The following is a 28,000-nucleotide window of genomic DNA, read 5'->3' as shown; positions in this document are numbered from 1 at the left end:
GAAAATCCGCGTGGCGTCCAACAAGCGCGTAGCGCACGCGCGCACCACGCACCACCCACTGTTCCCGCTCTAGCACTTAATTTTCAAAAAGGCCGTTTTAACTTTCAACGCAACGTGCCAGATGGAGACGGAGACATGGAAAGACATCGTGTACACAAACTTAGAAGCGTTAGAATATCGCTATCAGAGGTGTGAACTTGAACGGTGAGTCAAAATCTCGCTTGAGTAATATTCGCTGGCATCGGGAAACGCACGTTCTATCCAGTTCTATCAATCATAACTTTTCTTTTTTTCTTTACAGGGACCTGTGGCTGAAGAAGCCTGTTCATACGGCACTCTTCTTGGACATAAACCACTTCCTTTTCACCAGAATTAATAAGAATGAAGCGAAAACAAGATTTGCGTACGTACACCATGCTGTGGAACGCACGTAAACAGAGCGTTTCAGATAGTAGATCGGCATGTATTTCTAGCATGTAACATGACCAATTATTTACGAAGTGGCAAGATTAGAGAGCTGACATGGTCGAAGGTAACTTTGATAACATATGCTGTGGAATATTAAGTGTAGCATCATTTGTTGCACTGTTGCCGCTTTTGCTGTTCTTACTGAAATTCTACAGAACGATAGGGATGTAGCGGGAGAGTTGGTGCTACATATTCATATCGATCTTTCTGCAGCACAAGAGACGAAGGCACTAACGTTAGAATAACAGCACGGGGAAGGCAGGCGTTCCATCCCGTCTCTGTTCTAACACTTCGTCTTCGTCTCCTGCGCCGCAAAGGTCGATATGAAATTCCACAGCTCCGTTTCACGTACGTTATAGATAGTAATAGTTTGGCTAGAAACTAATTTCTCCCGAAACTTCTGTAAGCTTTCGAACCCTTCTATAGGAATTCCATAGGAATTGTTCAAGTCCAATAAGGAAAACGTGTTACCATAGGTGCAGAGACATTAGGCACCCTGCACCAGCTGCACTTGCACCCCTGCTATTGCTTTTCTAAAAATAATTGGCACGGGGGGGTTGGCTTTGTTGATCCAGGAACATGGAATTGTCGCAGGTGACCTAAGACGCGCGCAAGAAGCTGACAACCCAACAACTTCGTCGGCTCGCAGGAACTGAAAAAACGGCTCCTGCAGTTCGCTTTTATTTAGTTCGCTTCTTATGAAGAAGAAAAAAACCGAAACTATGTACATGGTTGACAACGTGCAACCAACAGGCTGTACAGTTCCGCTTCTTTCATTTCCCCAGTGCATGTTGGCCTGCAACAGATGGGACACTACAGAGGGACTTCAGAATGGTCATTTCTGATTGGCTTACCGAAATGAAGGTAACAAGTTGATACATTCTGAAGTACGTTTCTTTTGTGAGTCAATATTGTATCACTGTAACGAAACTGCAACAGACAGCTTACACAGGAAGTCGTGCAAGGTACTATGTAGGTAATGTTTCAATTTTTAAACACCGAATGAGTGCATTTAGGGTTAAATCTGGTGAGACATGTACCCCTTTCCCGATTTACATCAGTCTCCTGGGATAAAACACAGAACAAAACAGAAAAGTCAATTAGCCACTTACGCAAGTCTGGGCGAAAGGTATTTTGTGCTCCATGCTGCCATCTCACGTGTCCTTCATTCCACGTTTCTTTTTCTTTTGCATTCAAAAATGTGCTCATGCGCATGATATTGCCAGATTTTACCCTGTTTTACAGCATCTAGCATAAAATCCAATTTGAAAGAAACACAAAAAATTCCTAAGTGATTATAATTGGTTATATTTGGAGCCTGAAGTTTTCAGGAAATATTTTTTCCTAAATTCGGGAGTTAAAAATCGGGTAGATGAACATGCGCTATAAATTCACGCAAATTCGGGTAGAAAAACTTCCAGTACGCTAAATTGGCTCAGTTACTCAAGTTAACTGTGCTGGTTTGGTACGGACGGTGATATAACTCCATTTGCTGCCAAACAAGTTAGTGTGCATTCCTATAGACGTCTCGGTGAGGGCAATTTGCCGGGGAAAAATCGGGTTTCACCCTAAAGAGGCAACCTTCAATTCGGGGAGATTCGGGTTAATTGAGAGTAGGCTGACACGTAAGGTGGTGTTATTATGTTGTTTCCAATGTTCCCATGCCTGCAGGCACAACCCGAAGCGACTCGGTTTGTGTCCGAGTTTGTTCCTCGCATCCTGCTGCATCCTGGAAGAGCAGTGTGCGTTCAGTTCTACGCCTGCTTCTCGACCTACGTCCTTCAGTGCTGTCTCGACCGCACTAGTTTCAAGCGCAAGTTCCGGCCCGCGCGTAAAAATAGGATGATGGATTATGCAACCAGCGCAACTCGAGCCTCAGATGCTACTCTGCAAGAAAAAATACAGTCTGTGAAACAAGACGAAGACCAGCTCATGAGGTATAGGTATATTGCGGGTCTGTAGCCATAGCCTAGGTGTCTCTTCGAAGATTTCTAGAGTGAACATGTAATATGTTGACAAAGATGATTGTGTCAAAATCGTAGACCTTTTAGCCAATTACATGAGGTGTGTTTTCAGGCAATAGATTCCTTTGGTCAGTTTTCCAGGCAACTTTCCATGTGACTGGGTATAAGTGTGCAGTGCTGAACTGGGAAGAACACTCACTGAATGGAACAGCAAACTCTTTATTATTTAAGACAGAAAATAAGGAGGCTCGTGTAATGAAGTGGGGAGGAAACGATAGTTTTGAGCAAAGGCTCTTCTCTTTTCTCCTCCTTTGACTTCTTCTTTTTCATATCTTTTTGTTATCACATAACATATCACGTAACAAAAAGATATTGATGTTAGTGAAGAGCCTTCGCTCGAAAAACATTTTTTATTCTTTCCTCCCCACTTCGGTACACGAGTCTCTGTGATTTTCTGTGTCCGTGCTGTGTACCTGGCAGCCCTTCGCATTTTTGTTCTATTAATAACTTCACTTGACTTCACTTTGTTCTATTTAAGTGTCACGATACTCTGCTATAACGCAGGGTCTTACCCGATAAAAGTTAAGAAGCACAGTTGTGACGTAGCTCCCCAGACGGCGACGTGTCGCTTTGGCATGCAGCGGCATTGCCGCATAATGTTATTTCACTGCCTTTCAGTATAAGCAGACGACATCCCGTTTTGGTTGTTGTCTGCTAACTATGTTGTCAATTTCGTTCCTCACGTTGCTCACTTCAGAAGCAAAATATGCACGACAGTTATGCGAAAGCGAATTGAAAACCGCAGTTCTATCCGAATGGCAGGATATGCGACATGTCTCCCTCTGGGGAGCAGCATGTCAACTCCTCTTCGCAACACCGCCATCTTGATTGTTTTGACTACGGGAATTGCACGTTTTGCTTTATAACTTTCCACTGAGTTGCTTAAGTGCTTCGAAATTTACCAAGATTGAATGTCTTTATGAGCCTCATATGCAGACCACACAATGTGCCCCCTACATTGAGTAATTACCGAGTACCATGTTTACCCTGTAGTTTTATTTCGCAGTCCCATCAATATCTTTATGAATGGGCATGGCCAGAGCTGTCCAGAGGCATGCTTTTTCCTGAGGCAGAATGCATGTTAAAGGAACACTGAGGTGACCCCGATGTTTCTTTTTTGGTAGCTACGCTGCGTTCCACAACGAATAAACGAGCTCCTACGAAAGAATGACGGGCACAGGTGGTCTGCACATGAGGCCCCTGTCCTTCACGTCTTTAAAAATCCTCCACTTTTGGAAAAAGCGTACCGTAAAACACTTTTATTTTGCGAGACCTTAATTTCTGCGGATTAGAAAAATTCACGAACTTTAAAGGCACGCGAAAATTTTGCTGTAGCAGCCATCTTAGCAGCAGCTACTATGTTGCCTTGTTCAAGTGCAAGGCGTGCAATCTTGGGTCGTGTTCCTTCGTCGTACGTTCGTGATCGCTTTCTTGATCTCTTGCGTCTTGCTGGAGACACTGGACAACACAAGTGCAGGCGGTCTTGGTCTGAGGTCTCTGCATACAGTATAGGTTTGGGATGGCTAATTCCTACATTTGCAGGTTTAAACTAGAGTAGAGTGCGGTGCAGTCCAGAACATTCACAGGCGCGTTCCTTCCTCAGAGTGACATGCTGCCATGAAGGCCTGCCACGAAGCTGCCACGGACGTCCAACATGTTCCTTGCGTGAAATGTCCCCCGTACCTGCCTTCTTTGTTTGTCTTGTTAGCTCGCGCACTGAGCTGGTTTACGTCACGAGTCGCGTGCCAGGAGATCACGCAACATCACAACGTTCCCTCGCTCTCCCGTGGCTCTTTCCAATTTTACAAGTGTGCGCAACAGACAGCTCACATGCGCTGCAAGTCACCTGTGGCAGTCGTTCTTCTGCGGGGACTCATTTTATTTGCTGCAGGACATGCCACAGTCGAAAAGAGACTAGGGTATCCCTTCAGTGCTCCTTTAACACTTACAATTATCGCTATTTAATTATTATAACTAGCACAATCTTTTCCACAGGGAGCTGCAGAAGCGTGAGCGAAGTGCACGCTCGAAGCTCTCTATTCTGAGAGGGCTATCACACAGGTAAGGGAGTGGCTTTTCTTGAGCTGACTTGTTTGCTGAGCAAGACTGCACCAGGCAGCAAAGGACAAGCTCATATTCAAGCTGGAGCTTTCAAGATTTCAGCTTTTCCTGTGCTGTGTTGTGTGGTTTTGCGAATAGTTTTTCTCAGTGTATTCGATCCAACTAGACCAACTCTGGACCCAAATTTTTCAGTTTGACTTCTCATGAAAGTATGTGCGTCAATTTGCCGAATAGTCCAAAGGCTTTCATTTATGAATTTTTTCCCCAGAAAATCTATACAAACACACTCGCACACGTTCACTCTTGGCTTGCCTCTTCGGGTGTAACGAGGAGAAGGACAATGCACACGTGACCGATGACAGCATTATGTCAGTGCATACCCGTTCATGGGTCAGCTGAGGTCAGCGCCTGGCTTTTCTGTGTCTTGATGGCTTTCTCCTTTTGCACCCCCCAGGGGGTATTTGGGTTTGAAAGGTCGACCGTGCGCATGGATGATTTCATTGTCCCGCTGGAGGTTCCCTGAGAGTAATGCTTCTTCTGAGCCCTAAACAGCTGACTAGCACACGATAGTTAACTAGCAGACGACAGTTCTCTGAACCTGTCGACAGCATGTCTTTACGCCGATGAAATACACACCAACACAACTGCTTAAAAACAAATCGCTGGGTGCACCCTTTTGATGAGTTGGATAGGCACTCGCAGCATTCTAATAATGTCATCCGAATGTGTTCTGAAACACTGAACTATTGTTATTTGTGCACTGTTGTAATGCTGGTGCATATTTTATCCACATAAACATTTTCTCAGTTTCTTACGAAAGTTTTTTTTTGTGTGTTACATCTAACCTAGTGCTGCACTTTGGTTGCTGAAATATGCTATCAATATTGTTTGGATTCAGTACTAAATTGATTGATATTAAGGCCATGATATTGACTTTGGAATTGCAGTAAACCTCCATCCGACGTCCATCAAATTGAACAAGTGAGTGTTTTAAGTCTTTTGAACGAGTGAAATAAAAATAACGTTGAAGCTATTTCATCAGCTTTACATGCTGTCCGCTGCATGAAAGATTGTACCATAATAAATGCAGTAGTCTACATTTCCTTCTCTACAGTAGTTTAGTTTCCTTTGAACAACAAAATTATGCATTGCATTGCAGTTCTTTTATCACTGCAGTTCATGCTCATGTGTTTGACAGGTATTTTTTGGTTTGTCATTATTAATCAAAATTATAGGATGGTTACGATTGTGTACCGCAAATTTCAGTGGTGATGAGGTGAGGCCCGGATGTTGAGGCGACAGGATGAATGATGATAAAAATGTAAAGATTGGCAACACTTCCTAAAAGTGTCATCTGCATGCATGTTTGCAGTGCAGTTTTGTCGAATGCTACACTACTGACAGGCAATTAATTGCATTGCTGTGAAGTGCACATAGAGTTAAATGAGCATTAAAGTGAGCCACAAAGAGCCTTTGAAAACTGCCAAACAACAACTTTATTGCAAGATGATGAATGGGGAGTTTCATCGCCAGGGGCGATACTCTACCCCATTGTTGGTAGTGATGCGGGGAATGAAATAATGATCCTCTTCACAATAAGGATCGAAGTCCTATGGTATCCAGAAAGGTGAAGAGAGCTTTGAGGGCAGTGAAACTGCTAAGTTGGTACTACATATGCAGCAAGAGATTCAATAATATGTATAGCAACATCACAATAAATGTTGCGCTCTAGCACTGAGGTGATCCTCTGTGCTTGCATGTGGCAATTATGTTGCATGCCCCAGTTTCCAGTTACATTCCAGTTACTATTTGCACAAGACTAATTTTTTGACTAACTTGTGACGAATTCGGGTGGTCATTTCGTGGAAACTTTTTTTTGCAATATCCCGAGCAGTCATGTTCGCTTGGTCAAAGTGCAACAATCTCTCAGGTTTGGCGGCGCTTTCCGAGCACGAGGAATTTGCCAGCTAGAGCTTTTTTTGCCCAGCCTCGATACAGCCGGGCAGTGGGTTGCCCAACGATATCCAGTGTAATTTCATCTGTACTGCGAGGGCGGTGAGGTCCCGCATTGGCCCGCACGTCGAAGTTCACGTGGGTTAGCAATCGCTGAAAACGAGCGACCGCGATGCCCCTAGTGTGATCTAAGCACTCTTGTTCGGCTCACAACTGTCATGTGAACTGGTGTGGGCACCAGGTTAGCAATTTTCGAGCACTACATTGCCACAAAATGACCACCAGAATTCGCCATTACTATTTCAAGTCACTTACCCATGATTGGTAGAAAAATATGTAGCAGTCATCATGCTAGGACAGTTTCTAGCAGCTAATGCTTACTCCAACAAAGGACGCTCTGCCCTCTGAATCATTACCCGCATTGCTCGCATTACCCGTTTCTCTTTAGTTCTGTTCTCACAGTCTCCTGAGCTGATCTTTGTGCACACTAAGATGTTATCCCTTAAAAGTACTTATGAACGTTGCAGTCACTAACTGTTGCTGTCACGAGAGTTTTCTGTTTGCCAAAAGTTGCGTTCTGTCTTGCGGCACGTAATTTCTGTCTTATGTCTTACCCGTCACAATGATGTTCAGAAAGCCGAGGTCTTCACAAAGCAGCTTGAGGATGTCACTTCATTGCTCACTACCTGGGACGAGCTCACGTCTCTGCTTTCTGGACTTGCACAAACGTCAAGAAAGGATAGAACTTTCGATGGAGCAAAGTTCCAGAGAGGCGAACCACTTGATGTTGTCAGGTAACTCCCATTTTGCTTCTATCAAATTTTTGCAAAAGTTTTTGCAGACATGCACTAGGCTTGCGAATTAGAGGTTAAGTCTCTCTGATCTGCTCTATGCAGCAAATATGATTAGGAGGATGATCCTGCATTGTCGAAAGAGGACGCTTGACCCCCATTAATTTCAAGCTGATGGCAAAATTGCAGAAAAAAAATCTTGTGTACACACAGTGTAGTGGATGGTGAAGCCAAAGGGCCACATCAGTGCGCTCCTTGCTCCAGCAAGATTGGCTTCTTTGTTCGTGTTCAGCCATCCCTTTCTCACCAGCTCAGCTGGTTGCCCAGCTCCCTCCTCTTTTGTGGGACACTCACATCTCCACAATTCTGGTGAACCGAACGAAGTACCTTCATCAGCAATTTTTGCAACGCCTCAGCTTCTCTCGGAGTCCTCATCACCCGGTGTGTCTTACCCCACAGAAGTGGCTATGACTCTTCGCCTACCTTCGTACTGGACACGTGACCCCCAGCTCTGATTTGCGCAGGTTGAAGCGCAGTTTGCTGCACGTAACATGGCTGCGCAAATAAATAAGTATGACTACATCAGGGCTCTGCCTGCAGGTACGGTGGCAGAGGTTATTGACATTATCCTTCAGCCTTCGGTGTGTGAGAGAGAGTTTGGGAGAGTGGGACTCTTGCGGGGGTTACAGCAACTGCGTACACGTGAACAATATCGTAACGTCCACCGTCTGCTTCACATGACATAGTTCTTGAATTTCAAAGGCGGACGTTTCTCGCGCTTCCCTCTAGGGCTGGCAGTCGCACTTGGCGCCTCTTGTTTGTTTGTTTGCTTGTTAGTTTGTGTGGTTGGAGTCGGACTGTCAGTCGGGGGTTGGACATCTTCCCATTGTCTTTTGACTGCCGGTGACGGTGGCCCTTGTTCCACAGGTGGTGGTGGTGCTGTGGGTGTGACTGGAGGGGTCAGCACTGTGACATCATCTGTAGTCTCAGTGGCTTGCAGTGGTGTAGTGGGTATTTGTCTTAACTGTACTCTGTTGCGTCGCAAATTGGTACCATTGACTTCCACCTCGTATGACCTGATTCCGACTTTTCCTGATTTCAGGGCACAACGCCCTGGTGCCATTTATCACCTCGATGTGCTTTTACCCTTACTTGGTCCCCTTGTTTCAGGTCTGGCAGGTCCGTGCAATGCCTATTGTAATAGTGTGTTGTCCGTTTCCTTCGTTCCTCCTGTAGCCTTTTGTTCTTGATGATATTTGGCTTGAGCAGTGCCTTAGTAGTTGGAAGCGTTCTCCTTGTTCTGCGGCCCATTAACATCTCTGCTGGGCTTGCGGTTAATCCCTGTTGTGGTGTGTTGTGATGGCTCAGTAGAGACATGTGGAACTCCACTGTGTGTCCACTTTATTGCGATTTTTTGAGTAATGCCTTTGCAGTTTTTACAGCTGCCTCAGCCATGCCGTTTGACTGGGGGTAAGCTGGACTCTAAGTTTGGTGTTCAAAACACCAATCATTGGCAAATTGTTGGAATTCCACACTGCTGAACTGCTGTTCACTGTCGTGACCAGAATGGTTGGTATCCCGTACCTGGCAAAATGTTCCCTCAACTTCTTGATCACTGAAGCGGTGGTTGTGAGGTAATCAACCTCGATGAAGATGAAATAGTCGATCGTCACGAGATAGGTTCGGTTCTTGTGCTCCATGAGATCTGCTCCTACCCTTTCCCATGGGTATTCTGGTTTCGGGTGCACGATTAATGACTCGCTTTTGCACTCTTCCTAGGCTCTGGCAAATGTTGCACTGACGGATGTAGTCACGAATCTCTGCATTCATCCCTTGCCAATAGATGCATTCCCGTGCTCTTCTCAGGCAGGCTTCCACTCCAGGGTGGGCTGCGTGGAGCATACTCTTGATTTCAGATCGCATTTCTTTTGGAACGACCACTCTTTGGCCCTTGTGTATGAGATTGCCTTCCACCGTGAGTTTGTGCTGCATGGAGAAGGGCGGGAGAAAAAAGAACTAAGAACAACTAAGAAGAGAACTAAGGATTAAGAAGGGAAGGGAGGGAGAAGAATGAACTACCCTGACGGTAGTTCATTCTTGCTTTCCAACCATCCGGACTTTATTATGTTCTTCAGCATTCGTAAAGCATGATCCTTTTCCGTGGCACATGCAATCTTGCCGAGTGTTTGTTGTCAGACTGTTCGCTGTGCAACGACGTGATTTGAAGGGACTCCTCATCAGCACCGGTTTCTGGCAAGTATGCTCTGGACATTGTGTCAGCGATCACCAAGCTTTTCCCTGGTCTGTATTCAACTTCTCCATCATATTTTTGAACTTGTAGAAGCATACTTCGTGGTATTTTGTCCAGCGTCTTCTTCATTATTGTTTGAAGTGGTCTGTGATCACTCGTGTGCTGCGTCCAAAAGTATATTGATGGAATTTTTCGAGTGAAAATACTATCGCCAGCATTTCCTTTTCCATTTGCGCATATTTCATCTCAGTTGCTGTCAGCGCTTTGCTTGAGAATGCTTTTGGGCTTCCCTCTTGCATTAAGACAGTGCCAAGACCCTTTTAACTGGCATCGCACCAAATCGTCAGCTCCTTCATGCTGTCGTGGAAGGCTAAGACGGGGGGGCTCAGATATTAACTTTTTGATGGCACCTAGCGCCTCTGGCTGTTCATTACTCCACTCCCATTCCACTTGTTAGCCTACGCAGCGGCTCCATGACGTTGGATAGGTTGGCAAGAAACATTGACAGGTAGTTCACCATTCCATTCAGCCTTTGCACTCCCTGAACATCAGCTGGCGGCGGCATGTTGACTATTGCCCTGACCGTCTCAGGGTCTGCAACTATCCCCTTTTGCATCAGTCTGTGGCCTAGGAAAGTAACTTCTTCCACATCAAGTTCCACCTTGCTCTTATTGATGATAATGCCTTGTTGTCGACATCTCATCAGCAATTTTTCTAGTTTGTCATCATGGTCTAACTGTGCTGTTTCCTTGTACGGGCCAGCACCATACACCAGTATATCGTCGACCACACATATAACACCTTGCAGTCCATCTAGCGCAGTTTGTAATTTCTTTTGAAACATTTCACTGCTCACTGCAAGCTCGAAGCTTCTGACCACCAATTGTCAAAAGGATTGCAACTTGTTGGTCGTCTGGCTTACTTGCTGCTTCCGTTGCCTTGAGGTACAGCTTGAAGGTTTGACAGAAAGTTTTCCATTGTGTTGCGATGTTTCCCGCTGTACTCAACTTTGGTGGTGGTGACAACTTATCCATCTTGTTACTTCTTTCACATTCACCGTCCGGCTGAGGATTTCCTCAGATCACTCCTGACACCATGTTACAAAACTGCATGTTTTTGAACAACTGGTTTAATGAACTGAATACACAGGACAAGTTTGTTTTATACACGTCTTACGTTCACGTGTTCAGCGTCTCTCGGTGTGGGGGAGAGAGAGTTACTCTCTCTCTCTCTACATTGGTACACAGGGAAATCTTGCGGGGGCTACAGCAACTGCGTACACATGAAAAATATCGTAACAACGCCTCAAACAGTTCTTCAAGGGGCCGTAAACAGGTCGCCAAACATTTCACAAATAATGGAACCCCATAAAAGAACGCAGGTCATAATACCCAAATATACATTTTGTTCGGCTTGTGCCAGCTCAGTGACCCACATAACTGCTTTCAAAGATGAGTAACCAGCGCGCCACTCTCCACCACGCATACGTCACACGGCTACGTCAGCGTCATGACATCCTTAACGTCTTCGGCTGGCGCAAACATCAACAATTGGGCTGCTATAATGTGACGCGATTCGAACCCGGGTACCTCCCAGACATGGCATGACATGTCCATCACGCTAACCACTGTGCCACGCGAGCTGGTGACTCGATGCCGCGGCTCCTTTAACCATCGAAGAGCTTGGGGACCAAAAGCCAGCCCAACTGCTGCGAAGAATGCATGCCCTGGTTTGAGATACTCAACTGGGACCCTCCCTCCTTCAGGAGTCTTTTCTGCAGCATTCGCCAGAGTGGGCATAGCCACTCTCGACGACCTGGCAAAGCCGACTGTGCCTTCTGCTCCTCAAACAGTTGCTCCCGTAGAGCAGCCGCTGGATCACAACATTTCTGACCAAGATCTCTCCGGCATCGCAGCCATTACTGGAAACCTCCAGAGTGTCAATTTTACAATACCAAATCTGACAGCTCTGGTTGCTGGTATTTCAACTTGGGACCGATCACCCCAGCATTACGGTCATTCCCGCAATCCTCGACAAGCAGGAGGCACTCTCCCTCTCCTGCACGCAATGCACACACGGATACCGCCTCTTTCTGGTATTCTTGTTACTTTGGTGCCAGGGCTCAGCAATGGCAGCCCCCCCGAGTAGCTGGCTGGGAAATGGCCCAACCAGCACCTGGAGGTGGTAGCAGCTGGTGCCGCGCAAACCAGCCTCTTCCTGACTGAGGACAAGGTCACCTACACACTGTTTTTGGTCGACGCTCAGGCGGGTGTTATCATTGTGCCACCAGACTCTTCTTAACAGCTTCCCGATTAGAGTTCTGCTATACATTGTTTTGGGCACCATTCTCTCACCTGAAACCTTTGCTCGCGTCACACTTTCCAGAGTCTTTTGTAATCACTGATATTCCCTACGCCATCTTGGGCGCACATTTTCTGCTGCATTTTGACTTATTGGTTGACGTCCAAGGCAAGTGACTCGTCAATAATGTCACTGGTCTCCACGTTCAGGGAATTTGGAACTCTCACCAAGCCATTAGGCCAGCGACCTAACACCTCTCCCGGCTACTTGGCCATTCTCCATTTGTCCCATTCCATTTGTCACTCATCGCATCATTACCAAGGCACTGCCAGTTTCCAAGGCTTCTTATTTGGTGTTGGGCCGTCCCTTTTTCACCATCTCAGCAGGTCGCTCCACTCCCTCCTCTCTTTTGTATCTCCTCACTTGTATCTGAGGAGGACTGAAGAGACGACACAGCTACACTGCCTTTCAGTCCTCCTCAACTATGAAGGTATGAATCTTCAGTCCATTTCATACCAGCTGGCTTGCCCTATTCTTTCAGTGCTTGATTGCTATAGCCAACAACAATTTGCTATAGCCAAAATAGGACTCGAGGAAGCACATGATTGGCCCTGATTTTTCTCATCCCCCGTAGTATATGCAGACTATGAGTGGCTGTGGCAACAAAATTTGTGAAATAAGTAACTATAAATATTTAAATATAGTTCAATGATCACAGCAGCATTAAACGTGTTATGGAATGATGCAAATGTTTATCTTTTAGTTTTGGTTTGGGTCCAAACTGCATTCTTTAGGTCCAAATTGACACCATGCTGCTTATGTACACATCCATTTATTTCTGCTTTGTTATTCCTACAAGCTTGCTACAGAAGTATGCAGAAGACTTGAGCGCTTTTGCTGACAAGGTCGAAGGTGCAGGTAAACTATGCCTTTAAGTGTCTTTTTCTTGTAATTTTCTTGTAATTTAATTATATTTTTGCCTGCTTCTGTTAATTTCGTGTTCACTTGGTTCTAGCTGCGTTCCCTTCATAAATGGATCCCAAATTCCTTGCTCGTTTGAGCAAGGTACAAAATTGCTCAGATGTGTCGGAAAGATGTTTGCAACAGAATCGTTAAGTAAAGACTACTTAATGCTGTATGATTAGCACAGCTGTTGCATCACTTGTATATTGTTTAAACCCCACTGCTTATGCACTAATGCTTATGCACTGGGGTGCATAAGTCAATAGAAAAATTGCACCTTGTATTCGTCAACGAAAAATGCATATATGTAAAAGTATATGTACCCCATCTTCTGTTCAGATTTTGCTCCATTTGCGGATGCCATACCAGTCCTGGAGCTGCAACTGCAACTGCACAAAGACACAACTGACCAACTCCAGACTGCAAGGTTAATATAGCTATGAACAACTGTCTCTAGTGTAAAGGGAACTTAGAGCTTGGCCGTTCACATAGTTTATTTTATTTTTTTAACTAGACCAATGCTTGGTGAGAATAATGTGTGTTTGGGTTGGAGTTTGATGCAACACGTTGGTAACTTTAAAGAAAGGAGGGAGAGGGTGCAGGCAAGCTGGTATAGACTCATGGTAGGGGACTGAGAGACACGGAACCTGAGAATTTGTCATCCGTCCTTGTTCCGTGTCCCTCGGTCCTATACCATGAGACTTTGGTAACTTGTTTGGTTTCTTGTTACGCATTTGAAAGATATTGACCTTTAGATGGTTTATTTATTATATTAATGTTAAGAGCATTTTCATTGTGCAATATTTTATTTACTGGGTTTATTTTACAGTGTGCATGCTCACAAGGACTTTATGGGTCAGAAAGCACAAATTTTGACCAAGTCATGGCCATAGTACGATTAGAGCCTGAAGTTTTAGGATTTAACCCGATTCTTGCCCGACAAATTGCCCTCACTGACATCTGTAGGAATGCACATTAACTTGGATGGCAGAAAATGCAGTTACATCACCGTTTGTACCAAACCAGTACTGTTAGTTTGAGTAACTCAGCCCGATTTCTTCCCAAATATAGCATACTGGAAGTTGTTCCACCCGAATTTGCACGAATTCCGAGCACATGTCTACCCGATTTTTACCCCCCGAATTTAGTAAAAACATATTTCCCAGAAACTTAGGCTCTAAATATGACGTGGCAGGAGGAACACGACTTTCTTTCACAACTCTCATTTTCATGTGTATGACTTACCGAGAATGCATAAGATTCAGTTCTTGATTGTTGACAGTGCAAGAGTGGGCATTCTCTTGCCCTAGAAGGCTGTGGTTACGCAATCGAGGACTTCTAGGTCGCGTCCCGAAACCCATCTATGAATCTGATGCCACTGTACTCGGCACCGGATGACAATCTGCCTGGCTATTTTTTCCGTCTGAGAGGTGCTTACCTTTTAAAGAAACAAATTTCAAAGATCAACGCCGCTTCCACGACTGCAGAAGCTGCGGCGAACGTGATGTCACTCCCAAAGTCGATAGGGAGCCTCCATGGGTTGCTGCGGCTTCTCCGCTTTTCAGGGAGGAGACACCCTTTAACCATGCCAACGCCGCCTTTCCTCCTCGCCCTCACGCGGAGCGCGCATTTTGACTCCCAACTTGCTACGCGCTGCCCATTGCCGGCTGTGCATTTTGCGCGTTCGAGCGGCCATCCGGCACATGCATACGCAAGTGATTGCATTTCTTCTGTATCTTAGCGTCATTGTATATCGCAACTCATCCCTCCGGAATTTTAAATCCAGCGTGGAACAAGTGTGTCAGAACAGCCTCTATTACTACTGAAATCGGTCGTTCCACGAGTCATATCCTCGTGCCAGTGTTCCGTCCCAATTCTTCTGCGTGTACCACGTTCAGGTCACAGTTCTTTGCATTGCACTTTACGCACGAATATGCTCCTTCTTTCTTTTCTCTATTTCTTTGAGGACCACTGCTAGGGCTCAGTTCATCTCCGTATTGTTGGTATGAGGTCGTTGGTCTGTCGGCTCAAGAGCTAGGTCACGAACCAGCTCGCTCTTGTTTGAGTAGTTCCTATTTGATTGAGCAAATACATTCGGTTGGTGGACGAAGACCAGCGTGCGTGGAGATCTGCAACGCGCGTTACTCGCATGATACGTCGTGCAGCAAAATTCCATGGTGCTGTGTGCCCAAGTGTGCCAATCACTCTCGGAAACGTGCGCGTTTGTATCGCTTCCCAGCATCAAAAAAGCGGAAAGAGGTTTGGCTCGCGCAAGTAAAGAGAGCATTATGGGAACCAACAAGGAGCTCGTACGTGTTCGAGGTAAGCAAGCACCTTTGCAGTGTGTGGTGTGTACGGTGTATTCCGGTTGCTCAGTGGTTATGTACGTTAAATTCAATTAAATTACGTTAAATCACCGGAAAGCCACAACAAGCTCATTGAGCTTCGTGAACACGTACGATGTGCAATGAATCTTCGGTATATTTCGGGCAGCGTGCAGCGTACAATGTGAAGAGGCATTCAGTGCGATATCTGCTTCGAAACGCATTTGTGCGATGCAGTCACCTTTCAAGACTGTCGACTTTTATTCATAATAACGTGGACGACATTCTTCCGGCTTGTGACCCAACACAAAGAACTATATCATGTGATCGTGGACAAATTTGTACAACTGCGATTGAGGGTGCACTTGCGACAGGAGCATGTCGCTGAAACAACATCGTTTCAAGCAAAACGGCACCAGTGCGACCTACGTTTCCATTTTTTCTTTCTATCTCTATTATTCTATCCTATTGAATGAGATGGTGTAATAAAATCTGCTTGCAATTAACATATTTCTGTTGTCTATACATATTCCCATGTTTACTATTGTAAATCGTTGGTCGAGACACGACTGCGTGTGCAGGTGCAGTGATGTGTTTAGACAAACGTTACAAAGCATTAACAACATATTTTACAACCCATGGCCAGCTCTACTAGTATATATGACAGTTTTGCCAAGCCACTATCCCTCATTCCGCTTGTACCCTCTTCCTGTCGCGAAAAATCGAGAAAAGCGCAACCCCGCCGCTGACGCCCAATGCGATGTGGGAGTCAAGATGGTGGCGCTCGTAGCAGACGACGGAGTTGTCGCCCCCTGAAAAGGGGACGCACATGGAGGCGAGAGCGCACAGTGCTCAGAGGGGGAAAGGCACCGTCCAGACGTCTCGTACAACACTCTGAAACATCCGCTCGGCCACGTCATTTATTTCCTCTATGTCACACCCTCATTGGTCCTTAGGGAGTGACGTTTTTTCGTTTGTGCAGATGGGGAATTCCGGCAGACCCACACATATCCGGCGTCTGCTCCCGTCTTGTATTCTGTTAAATAATCCTCAAACTACTGCCACTATTTCGCGTGGGTTTTTCCATGCCATGGATAGTGGTCTAGGAGGAATAAAATGACCAGGGTGTCGAACCGAAACGTTTTTCGTTCCGGTCTTCGTTCCGGTACTGTTTCCGGTAACGATCCGGTACTGCTCCGGAGCAAAAAAAATAACGGTTCATACCGGTTTTTGAACCGGTTCCGCTTCTGCTGGGAATATTCATCCCCACAAAAAAATCGATGTTACAAAATGTAAACCCGTTTATTCCGCATACACAGTATTTAATATTAATAGACAGCTGTGAAATTGGTAGCTCCTGGTTCCTGTAGGTTACTGTCTGTTCAAATGGGCTTTCTCCTTTCTTGAAGCACATGCTACAAACGGACTTGTTTGGCGTGATGTCATACGTAAAGTACTTTCTTGCTGGGTTGGTGCGATCACGTCCCATCTGAATGGCTGTTGCTACTGTCTAGCCAGCAAGCACCACCGCATGAGTACGACTCAAATCGAGGAACACCTTCACTCACAAACGCGCTCGACGGCTCCGTTTTATTTTCTTCGTGTCCGGTCCACAAAAGAGTTGCCACTTCGCACGGGCTTGCCCTCGCGTATACGTAAATGCATTCAACTTAGCTGTTCTCAAACAAGGGATGCGTTGCGCGACATTACCGATAAAGAGCCGTTATGCAGCCCCCTTGGGTCGCTGTTTGGTTGAGGAGAGTTTGCGGGGATCAAATTAAAACGAACACTACGGCACATTGCTAGAGAGTCACATGTACCTCTAAGTGTGTGTGCGTGCGCGAACGATAAACCATTACAAAGGGAGCCTATCATTCATCAGGTCATAGTATACAGACGTACATTCCACCGTAACCATAACCCCGTATAGTATCCATGACATGACTTCAGAGCACACGACGTCTGTTTCATTTGCCTATCCGTAGTCCAAACCGGCAAAGTTTTTTTCTTGGACCGAAAACCGTTAAATATATTTTTTGGTTTCCCTCCTGAGCGAAAAAAACATATACGGTTTCGATTCCGTTCCGGTTCGCACCAAAATAGCGTTTCTTTTTTTTTCTTTTTTTTTCTGTTCCGGTTTTTGGTTCGCTCCGGCACCCTGAAAATGACACTATAGTTTCGAAATTGACTGGAACAGATGCGACTGCGCTTTTAAATTTGTAACAGCAGTATAGCTTCCCACAAGTTGTGCTGGCAACAACATCCCTTATGTCTCCCCGAATGGTCGTATTTGTGTATATGAATGAACTCTTTTTGGCTGTTGAGAGGAGGCAACTCTGAAAACATGGGAAGCACTGTTGCTCTATGTAGTTCTTTATTAGCCACTCCATTTGAAAGGCAAAATAGAAGGATGATTGAACCTAAACAAAAGACATCTCGCCCTCAGAGAAGGGACAACCTGACCGTGCATGGGAGAGAAAGGCAAACATGGGGCACAGTCTCCGCAGGGAAAATATGATCACGTACGGTGCTGGACAGAAGTTTGCGGAACATGCAGAATTTTCCCCGTGGAGACTGCGTGCCCCGTGTTTTCTGTCCAGCGTGCCAGTGTTTCTGTCGCATTGCGGAACTTTTTTTTTGTCAGTGTTGTTGTACTGTTTGGAGCAGTGGGGTCATCTTGGATGCTGCTGTTCCCCTCTTCTCTCCTGCGTGGAGCTTTCCTCGTTGCCCCCTTACATTGCCCCCTGCAATGGGGTGAAAGGCTAACCCCCGTATTCTCGCTTAGCCCTGAGAGAGCCCTAGTCCGCTTCCCCAATCCATCTTTGGTAGCTCTTCCTGCATGGGCAGCGAACGTGTGCCCTACGTGTTGCCAAGGTTACTGCGAGGGCCCCTTGAAACTCGAGGGATCCCTCAGGGCAATGCCAGAATATGGCGGTAAGTCTCACATGAACAGCAGTGTTACTCTGGAAACTGCTGTTCTTTTTGTTGTTTTTTAAACATGTTGGGGGGGCCCCTGCAGTGGTATTCCTGATAGTGCTGGTAATTCTGATGCTCCTAAATTGTGCAGTAAAGGTTGATGCAACCCTTATATGTATGGGGAAAGGTCGGGCCCTAACAGTGTTGAGCTCTAGTTACTCAAAGGAACGTATGTGTATTGTAAACGTGTGAGCGCCCATGGTAAAGCATCCTGCATAATACGTTCTTCATCTGGGTATTTTCCAGGGCAAAGTTGGAAACCATGGAGGCCAACTGTAAAGCTACCATCGCAGAGTGCGAGAAGGTGCTGGAAAGCAGAGATCTTCGGCCATTACCTGAAATAGTCATTAACGTAAGCCTCGTCATGAATTTATGCTTTGAGGTACTGCTGAATTGTTCTTTGTGCAACGTCCCTCAGGCATTTACTTGCAGTATTTCTATCGGAAGGCCTAAGATTTTTCTTGTTTTAGACGTAATTCTTTCTGTCTTGAGGCCCACGAGTTTCTTATTCAACTGTTGCATAGTCCTCTGACATCCTTTGACAGGGCCACGTCTGCAACTTTGACCCCTTTCCTGCAATATTGAAACCACGACCTTTGGCGTCGGCCAGCAATGGTGACAGTGACAACAGCTTAGGTGAGTTGTAAGATTGGATGTTTTCTTGGCCGCACTCTGTCTTTACTTCATGTGTCACACTAAAAGTCATCCATCATGAGGGTGCTTGTGTGTAGACACTTTCACTGTTCACAAATAAACTGCGCAAACTGGAAGGCTCATGGAGAGCAAATCTGGTTGACGCACCCTGAAGTCTCGAACAGGTCTGTAAGGCATTAAAGTCACAGCCATGACGAGGGACCGTAGATAGGCAAAGGATGCATTCTATGACATGCTGGCGGATGGCAGGAATGAGGTAGAGCTTGCTGTTTTAGCCTGTTAAGACTCATTTGGCAACTAGACTCTTGTGTTGTTCCTTGTATGTTGTAATGAATTTGTGTGTCCAGATTTATTTTATCTACTCTTTGTTTTTTTTTTGTTTTGTGATGCATTATTTTAGATGTTTCATCTAGTTAATGAGCAATTGCCAGCAGTAATGCTCTACAAAACATTTAAAGTGCCAGTACAAACTAAAAAAATGATAGTTTATTTTCTATTATAATTTTATACATAGAAGTGCACAAATATTGAAATTTTTGAATATGAATTGAATATGAATAATCTGCAAAATTGTCCTTAAAATATTGAATTGAATTTTGAATATCACTTCATAGGATAAAGGCTTGTAAGTGTAAGAATTAAGCCACAAAAACTAGCATGGTCACACTTGTGTGCTGTTGATTCTTAGAAAAATGTACCAGGACAAGCAATTGAAGAGTGCCAGTAAGGAATATGTATTGAATATAAGTATTATATGTAATATATACACATATATATGTAGTTTTATGACATAGTGTAGATATAGTGTAACATATTAACATATACTATCACACATATATGTAATGTATGTGAATATAAGTGTTGGCTTAACAGAAGGCATACATGGAGTTTTTGTATCGAGCCCCCCCTACCTTGGATGTCTGGCTACGCCACTGTGTGTAGTACTACTACAGTTGACTTCTGCCCCACTGCTGGTGCCTTTTCTTCTACTGACATCAATCAGTCAATCAATCAATTGAAGTACAGATGTTTAGTCGAAGGGTGAGGAGGCAAGAAGTGGCAGTTTAATACGCGGCGACCACATAATTCATTATGGGGAAGGGTAAAACAGCTGAAATCTAAACCTGTCTAAAAATTTGTGAGTTTGTCATCACTAAAATTAAATGAGACACCGTTCAGTAAAAAAAAATTGCATGATGGCTCCTCATGGATTGCTATGAATGAAGCAGCATTTGAAGCAATGCATAATTTCATTGTTGCTTTAATGCTAAAAGATACTGAATTTCCCCCCACATGCATGTACTAACAATATCTATGGAATTTGCTCTGGTTTCAGATCTTACAAACACAGCTGCTAATGTCACTGTCATCGAAAACGTATTGATTCCCACTACGACTGGCACACCGGGAATGGACAAAGGTAAATGATGCATCATGCAACTGTGGTGCATTTTTTTCTGTATCGTGAAGGGACAACCTGGAACCATCGAATGAATTATTTTTTAGATAAGTTTTATTGTATTACAAGTTACATTTAGATGCTGCATGCAAAGCTTTATTCCACAGAGCAACAGCACAATTTGTTCCTAGTTTTATTCCTAAAGATAAAAATGAAAAACTAACTACACACCGTCATCGAATTTTAGTTTTTTGTTCACGTAAAAAGGAGGAGCTATTGCATTCTGGTGGATGTCATAAGACCACCACCGAGATAAGGAAGTAAAAACAGTTTGCTGTTAACAGTGACGTTAGCAGCAGCAAAACCACCAGCCAAATTCAGTGACAACGGCAAATTTATTTGAGACTCTGCACAGCGACTTTGAGCATGCGACATTTTTTGTTAGCTTCTTTTGTTTTATCTCTCTGACTCTGAGTTTATGGTTCTGTTGCGTTACCTTAACCATTGACATAACATTACTGGTCTTATGGCACCACATTCTAGGCCAAACTAGCAGTGTTGCCAGATCAGCTGAAATTTCTGTAAGTCTACTGGGTTCCTAGTCAATCTACTGAAATACTGAAAAAAAGTCCGAAATATTGTAAAATCTACTGAATTTTCTTGCTGAGAGATGGTAATGGGTTGCAAAACATAGATTTGTGTTGTAGAGCTTCGTTTCATTACGTAATATATTAGATATGCAAACAAGGAAGTGATCCTCTTTGTGCTGTATGTACTACTCTAGTTGCTAAGGGCAAGGCTCCTATAAAGTGCAGGCTAGCCTTTGATGTATGTAGAAGGAATGCCACTTGCCCATCAGTATCCTTGCTTGGGGTATTCCTTCCAATTCAGGGATTCTTCCAGCCCCCCCCCCCCCCCAAAAAAAAAAGAAAAGAAAAGAAAAGCCTGCCAAAAAGGGAGCCCTCCTTCCCACTCAGCCCCAATATGGAAATCCTCCACAAATTCCTGGCTTCCACTATTTGTTATGCCTGGGATTGCTCTCTGAACTCCAAATTTGAAAGATCTATCCTGCAGCCAAAGTGGAAATTTTGTTTCATTGACACACGTGTAACGTGTACTCGTGTACACCTGTAATGGTTGATTAACGCAATGGATGAGGCAACGCCATGAGTGTGTCTCTGACTGGAAATCGGAGGGTCTAGTTTCAAATCCTACTGCTAGTGCCTTTTCTTCAACTGCCATTATTCAGCTCAATAGGTATTCACGTTCTGCCTCCAGGGAATTTTTGATGGAGTGAATGGAGCAAATATATAAGCACTAAGAACTAATCCTGAGCTTTCCAGTCACTCATTATATGTGGCACACAGTGTATTCTTGTGTGTACAGTAATGCTGTTTTTAATTTTTTTCTTTTTCGTTTTGCTATTTTGGTGTCACTTCTGTATGAAAAGCATTTTCTGTCCATCTAGTGAATTCTACTGAATTTTTTGTGGCTGATCTCCCGAATTTCCACCAATCACCACCATGCTTTCAGTTGCTTTTTCCACTGCGTTGGTTCCAAAGTAACTACATCTTTCATGCCGTGAGGAGAAGTTTTTGCACCACCTTTAGGGAGCAGATGAACAAAAATTGATACAATATCAACTGCTCATCCGCTGTTGCTGAAAGACTGTGGGACAGGCACGGGCAGCGTGTCAGATGTGCTTTGCTTCTATTAATGTAAGGTCAATGCCTTGGAATGCATGCGTACTGGCCCATTTGGTGATTGCTGTCAGCTAATGGCTATTCTGTCTCCTGTTCAAGACACTTCCACTGCTACGGAATCTATTTCTGACAGCTGTAAGTTTTTGATAATGGCTTGTGTTTTTATACCTTTATAGTCTCGTACGAGTGATAAGACTGTAAGCGTGTAATGGCCACAGTCGTGTAGCTGCAGCACCCTGAAGTTTAAAAAGGCGTCATAAAAATGTATTCGAATATATTACCCATTTTATGAAGGCAAAAAAATTTCTCCCTGCAATGGCCATATCTCAAACTCTTGAAAACAAGAACAGAAAAGTTGAATGGCAGCCGTTGCACATGTGCATGCATTATCTATGGAAATCCAAAGCAAGGGTGCTTAGACGAATGTGTAGGAATCCATGGCAAAGCATCCATGTGAGAATCTAGTTTACAGACCCAAATCTGCCCGTGGTATATCAATTCATTCCTTGGGGTATTTGTCGGTCATGTGCCCCTAGGAAAGCGAATTGCCCATGCTATGCATGGGACTCCCCACCATTACAGTTGCCATTGCGGGCTTTGTGTCCACTATATGAGGTCCAGAGGAGATGCCTAATCTGTGCTTTTGCAGCGTGCCGCTCAAAGTTATTCCTTGCCAAGTGCTTGATCCGTACTAACCCTAACTGCATCAGTGCATATATTTATGGGCCTTTTCATATTCGTTTTTGCAGGAATGAATGTGCATGACCATACGGGGCATGGCAGTCTTATAGGAGTGCAAAATTTGTGTATGTTTCAGTCGTGACTGCGTCGTCGGACTCCCTACTGTTCCGGAATGGCAAAGACTGCGACGTGCTTACACCCCCTGTTTTGCAAGATCTATGTGAGTACTGATAGCGTGATAATGCTGTCAGATAAAACCCTTCATGTTTACTTTTTTCAGATGACTCGAAAGAGTCACTGCCTTCGGATATGGACGGAGATAATTTGTAACTTAAAAATAGTGCTCAAGTAAACGACACAAGTTAAGGTTTGTGCTCAGTGGTGTGGTGGAAGGCTTGCCAGCACAGCTTCAGTACTAGCTTTAGCAACATACACGTGGGCCTGTGTAGCAAAAGCAGGCAGTCACTATGCTGTGCGAAGATTAGGAAGAAGTGCATAGAGTACCAATTGTGGCTTCATCTTCGGTTGGCCAGACAACAATTTTATAGTGCTGCATGCCTACAAGAGCGAATCTAATTAATTTGTGTGTGATTGGCATAATCAATCTAACTTCTGTCAGTTAATTTCTGCACCTGTTGCTTACTACACGTTCCTTAATGCTGTAAAGCATAAATATTTGCCAAAAAGATTCTTTCTGTTGAAAGACTTGTGCACCCCCTACTAAAGCACGGCACTTGAAATCTGAAGCTCTCCTCCAAGTTCCTCCTTCATCTAGCTTCTCAAGGCATGTTTCCAGTGCCTCCTTATGTTGGGATCACACAAAGTACAAAGGAGCATTGGCTAATCATTGGCATTCCATTCAGTGCACAGTGACCCTAATGGTGTGTACAGCGTTCACATGGCCAGGTCTCTCCCTATGACATTCCTGCCACTGCTCATCGTGGTTATCAGCCTCATGTACCTTCAGTACCTACTTAGATTCTTTCACAGCAAAACCGTTCACTTGCACAGATACTCTGGCTATTCAGGAGCATCTCTTTCATCAAACAAACGTAAAAAAATTGTTTCATTGTCCCTTTAAGGTTTCAGATGTAGTAGCATAGCTTCCTTGGAAAATCCTGATGGTTCTCTTTGCAGCCATGAGATCCATCACAAGCAGTAGTCTTTGATGAAATGCTGCATCATAGATGGTGCTCTGCCATGTTGTAATGGTCTCAGGCACAAAAGGAGAAAAGGTGCTGGACCAACTGATGACCCTGCAGACCACGTTTCAGCTAGTTTCGTACAGTCAGTGCAGCGTCGAAGTGGCACTGTATGACGAGGCCCAAGGTTACACACGTTTACTACGAGTTAGTGTGACTGCAAGCTGTTCCTAACACTTTGTAAATAAACATTTTGGATACCAGAAATGCAGCAGTTCGTGTGGTGTCAATAGTTTTCTGTACTACATATTCCTTAGAAAAACAAATGAAAAAGATTTGCTATTCTGCTGATTTGATTACTCAGTGATTGATGGCACTGTGATCTGCACAAAGTGTTCATGCATAACTGCATAATTAAAGGGGTTTCTGCCAAACAGTTGATAAAATGATCATGTCAAGTCATGTAGCTTGAATAGCCACCCACTGTACAGATGTTAGTAATTACTGTCTGGACTGTACTTTCCATGAGCTCAAAATATTACTGTGCCACAGATAGGATGGCTTGTGGACAGTCATATTGGTGCTCCATGAGAACGTAGCCCATCATACCCACTCTGCTTCTGTATTCTTCTGTATTGGTTGGGACATTATGCTGCATGGTGGTGCAGCAATACTCAAACAGCATATGTAGTTGACAGTGTATAAGTTGAACATGACTATAGCAGTGTTGAACATGCCTGACATGAAAGAATCTGATCTGCGTAGTTTATGTGTGCATGTTTAGTTTGTGCATCAAGTGAGCTCGTACAACCTTTTTATTCAAGTTACTGCTTGACTTGCAAACAGTGTTGAAAAATATAACAGGAAAATGAGTTGGAAGCTACACGAAGAATCACACTGCATAGCTGGTCCTTCCTCTAACGTCTGTACATGTCACCGTGGATTTCAGCTCCCTTCAGCTGCCCAAAGTGCTGCCATTGGCATCAGTGCAGCCACTCTGTGTCTTAAGTTGTCACATCTGTAAAAGTCAAGTCCAGATAACATTAAGCTCTAGATAACATTTATACTACAAAGTAGTGCAATGCAGAAGAAATATCTGCCCGGGCATCATCTTGAACTAAGGAAGATGCACAGTACACAGGGTTCATGGATGTTCTATGGTTTCAACCCGGTAAAACCCATTTTAACCCTGCTTGCATTGTCACGTCGGGTAAAACATGAGGAAAAAAAAAAAAAATGAAAACTAACTTGCCAGAGAGAAAATTTTACCACCAGCACTGCATATTGTGCGCAATTGCTCAGCATCCCATGCACATGTGAAAGGCAAGAAGCGTTTTTCTATTTTTACACTCAAAAATCGGTCACACTAACAGATTTTCCCCCATTTTACAACTGGTAAGAAAACCCAATATTTGCCCCGAATTTTCGAACAGTGTATCACATACCCAGACTCAGTCAGTGTATGTGGTATGTGCCAGTAAGTACGATCCTGTTTTTGGTGAGATAGCATTTAAGGATTTAGTCAAGACACTCCGAGAGCGCTTCCAGAAATGTGCTTGTTTCAACTGACTCTGAGATGGAAATGAAGACCACAAAGAGAAGTGTAAACTGACACTGTACCTGGGAACAACACGCAGATGGGAGGACATAGAAAGTTTATGTTAGTGGTGTGCATCCCATTGCGATTTCTAGATCGAAACCAAACACAGAAAAAGACTAGAAACGTTTGGTCTCGGTATAAGGAGGACGTGTACTGTCTACCTCATTCTTCGGAATATAATACCTAGGCATAGTTCACAGCAGTTAGCTTGCCTCATTTTACATTATGCAAGAAATCTCCCGTAATGCAAAGTTACTATGTGACATCGAATTAATGGGTGCTTACTGTATACTGAGGTCTGCATTGGCTATAAGCACCTGTGGCGTGCGAGCTCTACCTCGCACAGGGAAATAGATTTAGAAAGACTAAGAGATTGATTTAAGAAATTTAACTTGGAAATGACTGGTCTGTTCCCTACATATAGACGTGTGTTCTGTCAGAGGGGTAGTGACCGTACCAGTGAGTGTTTACGTGAAGTAAAGCAGTGAGCAAAGTTCTTGCAGGTGAACATGCCCATTCTGCAAAAATCTTCCTGTAATATTAGCACACACTGCCCGATTTCCGTGTGTGCAAGGTTGTAGGCAGCGTACCTAGCAAAATATTTCGGGATGGGTTCTACGGATCTAGTCTGAATGCGGAACTTCACTCGCATTTTCTCTCCCAAATGCACTACCACAAGTACGAGTTTGCACCCATCTTCCGACACCCTCGTGCCACGTCATTGGACTTGGAAGACTTCTTTGCAAAATATATGTATGTAATGTTCCCTGCAGGACAAAAGTTTAAGGAACATGCTCCAGTGCATTGATTCCTTCCTCACAGTGACACACTAGGAGCAAATGGGACCGTACAAGGCCGTGCCTAGGTAACCCAGTCACCTGTTTGCAAGTCTGTACCATAGCCTCCTGTATGTCTGTACGGTACCATTTGCTGCTAGCGTGTTACTGAGGGAGGAACCGACGGATCGTGTTCTGTAAACTTTTGTCCAGCACTGTAGATTAGCAAGGTAGGGTGGACTATGCCACTTCATCCATTTTTGGATCCAGAAAAGGGGGTAGCGGTTGTGCGACCCCCCCCCCCCCCAAAAAAAAAGGGCGCCCTGTGAGCTTGCGTATTTCTGTGTAAGGCTATAAAAGAAAGTGAGTGTCACTTACTCCGTGAGCAGCCCCTCCAGCGTACTCTCCATTGCCAGTAGTTCGTCAACCACTTTGCAGAACTGAGTGATGCGTGGGTTCGCACGCACCCGTTCTGATGCATTTATAATTCCCACGAGTGCTGAGTCCCACTCTTCTGCAAGATAAAGCACAACTTTCGCTGAAGCACTGTATTGTACAGCAGAAGTAAAGTTACCTTGCTTCCGATTTGCAGTATTTTCGAACTCAATTTTGGCCTTTGCAATAGTGCCCTCTAGTTTGCCTTTCAAATCAAGCAGTCCGTCTAGAACCATGGGAAGCTTACTAATCTGTCTCTACAGATAATGACAATGACAGTTGTAATTATACACTATTTATTCTACTTACTTGCGGAGGTCAGAGTAGTGTATAAATTACCATTTCGGCCACAGCCTCTCTTCGACTATTCCACTTGTCGTCGTGTTCAAGCTCCCATTCAATTCGCACTACTTCACGTTCAAGTGCTGCCACGTCTTCTACTTGCTTGAGTACCCTATCCTGTTAAAAGTTTCAACAGGTTACATGAACTCATACGCAAGCTCACTTCTTGAGCCTGTACCTCAACTTCTGCTACAGTCTTTTCGTGAAGAGCCTTCTGCCTCTGCATCTTGTAAGCTGCTACAAGATAGTCCGAGTAGCTTTTTAGATCCGTACTGCTCACAGATGTCATCCTTTAATAATGGAATACAAATCGCAGCGCAACTAATCACAGTCAAATCAGTCCGCGCGATCGCAGCTAGCAACGCGCTTTTGGATTGATTTGGATCGATTTGGAAGAGGAAGAGCGAACGTAGGCATACGCTGAGTAGAGGTGTGCGCCGTGGGCATTTTTTTCGGCGGCGGCGTAGAGCAGGTTGAAGGCCCGGCGGCGGCGGCGTCAGCGGCGTCACGCCGATGCTGTTATATCGGCGTGCGCCCCGTGGGCTGTCAATATGTTCTCTTCTCCAACGGGGACGCACGAACACCTCAGAGCGGGGGTATTTTCTCCATCATAGACACCGCGACGGTGGCAGTATTTACTGTACCTTGCACCAAACAAGTGCGTCAGCACTGGATAGTATTATGAAAGAAAACCGAACACACAAAGGAACATTAGGAGAAGTAAAGCACTTCAAGAAGGTCGTCGCCCAAGAACTTCGACAGGGCGCGTTAAGTGCGCGTTAAGCGCTGGAGAGAACAACATAGCTAGATAATCACAACGACGAGCCATCCCTTTAATGGCAACTACATATAACAGTTATAGCGAGTGCCGAACGTTCAAAGGACGGCGACGCGTGAAAGCTCTGTCCACTGATCCAGTGGCTCTTTTTGGGAAACCATATAAATATGCGAACGTTAGCAAACGATATGACATAAGGCGCACCCACAACGTCATTGAACAGTATTTTTGCAGAGGCTGTAGTTATCATGAATAAATACTGTAAAATCAATTAATTTCGCAGTCCTAAATTTTCGCGAATCGAGTAGGGATATATATTCGCAACAACTAAATTTAGCCCGCTCCTCGAGTTCCTCGAATTTTCTCGATTCGCAAAAT

The 28,000-nt window shown here is 44.5% G+C and overlaps 2 protein-coding genes across 6 annotated transcripts; one reads left to right on the top strand and one right to left on the bottom strand.

The window, feature by feature from the left end:
- Positions 1-5: 5 nt before the first annotated feature.
- Positions 6-22,915, top strand: LOC135396697 (uncharacterized). 5 transcript variants are annotated; one of them, XR_010423505.1, is made up of 15 exons: positions 6-204; positions 302-403; positions 1,254-1,332; positions 2,140-2,405; positions 4,488-4,553; positions 5,501-5,534; positions 7,140-7,300; positions 12,709-12,767; positions 13,152-13,239; positions 18,359-18,464; positions 18,658-18,748; positions 20,103-20,186; positions 21,699-21,883; positions 21,968-22,003; positions 22,686-22,711. XR_010423505.1 is itself a non-coding variant. In XM_064627821.1 (15 exons), exons 1-15 carry the CDS (start codon positions 122-124, stop codon positions 22,877-22,879), a joined length of 1,389 nt encoding a protein of 462 aa, XP_064483891.1. In that variant the 5' UTR covers positions 6-121; the 3' UTR covers positions 22,880-22,915. The 5 variants fall into 5 exon arrangements, 4 of the variants coding, with proteins under 4 accessions (XP_064483891.1, XP_064483892.1, XP_064483893.1 ...); XM_064627821.1 differs by lacking the exon at positions 21,699-21,883 and adding an exon at positions 22,830-22,915 and having other exon boundaries at positions 22,686-22,769; XM_064627822.1 differs by lacking the exons at positions 21,699-21,883; positions 21,968-22,003 and adding an exon at positions 22,830-22,915 and having other exon boundaries at positions 22,686-22,769.
- A 1,573-nt stretch (positions 22,916-24,488) lies between these two features.
- On the bottom strand, positions 24,489-27,260 carry LOC135398042 (uncharacterized). Its single transcript, XM_064629491.1, has 5 exons — positions 27,023-27,260; positions 26,842-26,961; positions 26,642-26,759; positions 26,446-26,581; positions 24,489-24,709 (listed from the first exon to the last, which is right to left on the bottom strand). Exons 1-5 carry the CDS (start codon positions 27,131-27,133, stop codon positions 24,637-24,639), a joined length of 558 nt encoding a protein of 185 aa, XP_064485561.1. The 5' UTR covers positions 27,134-27,260; the 3' UTR covers positions 24,489-24,636.
- Positions 27,261-28,000: the final 740 nt, after the last annotated feature.

This window comes from Ornithodoros turicata, chromosome 6 (assembly GCF_037126465.1).
Source record: "Ornithodoros turicata isolate Travis chromosome 6, ASM3712646v1, whole genome shotgun sequence".
NCBI lineage: Eukaryota > Metazoa > Arthropoda > Arachnida > Ixodida > Argasidae > Ornithodoros > Ornithodoros turicata.
The sequence above is the reverse complement of the archived record's forward strand: the minus strand, read 5'-3'. Positions and strand labels throughout refer to the sequence as shown.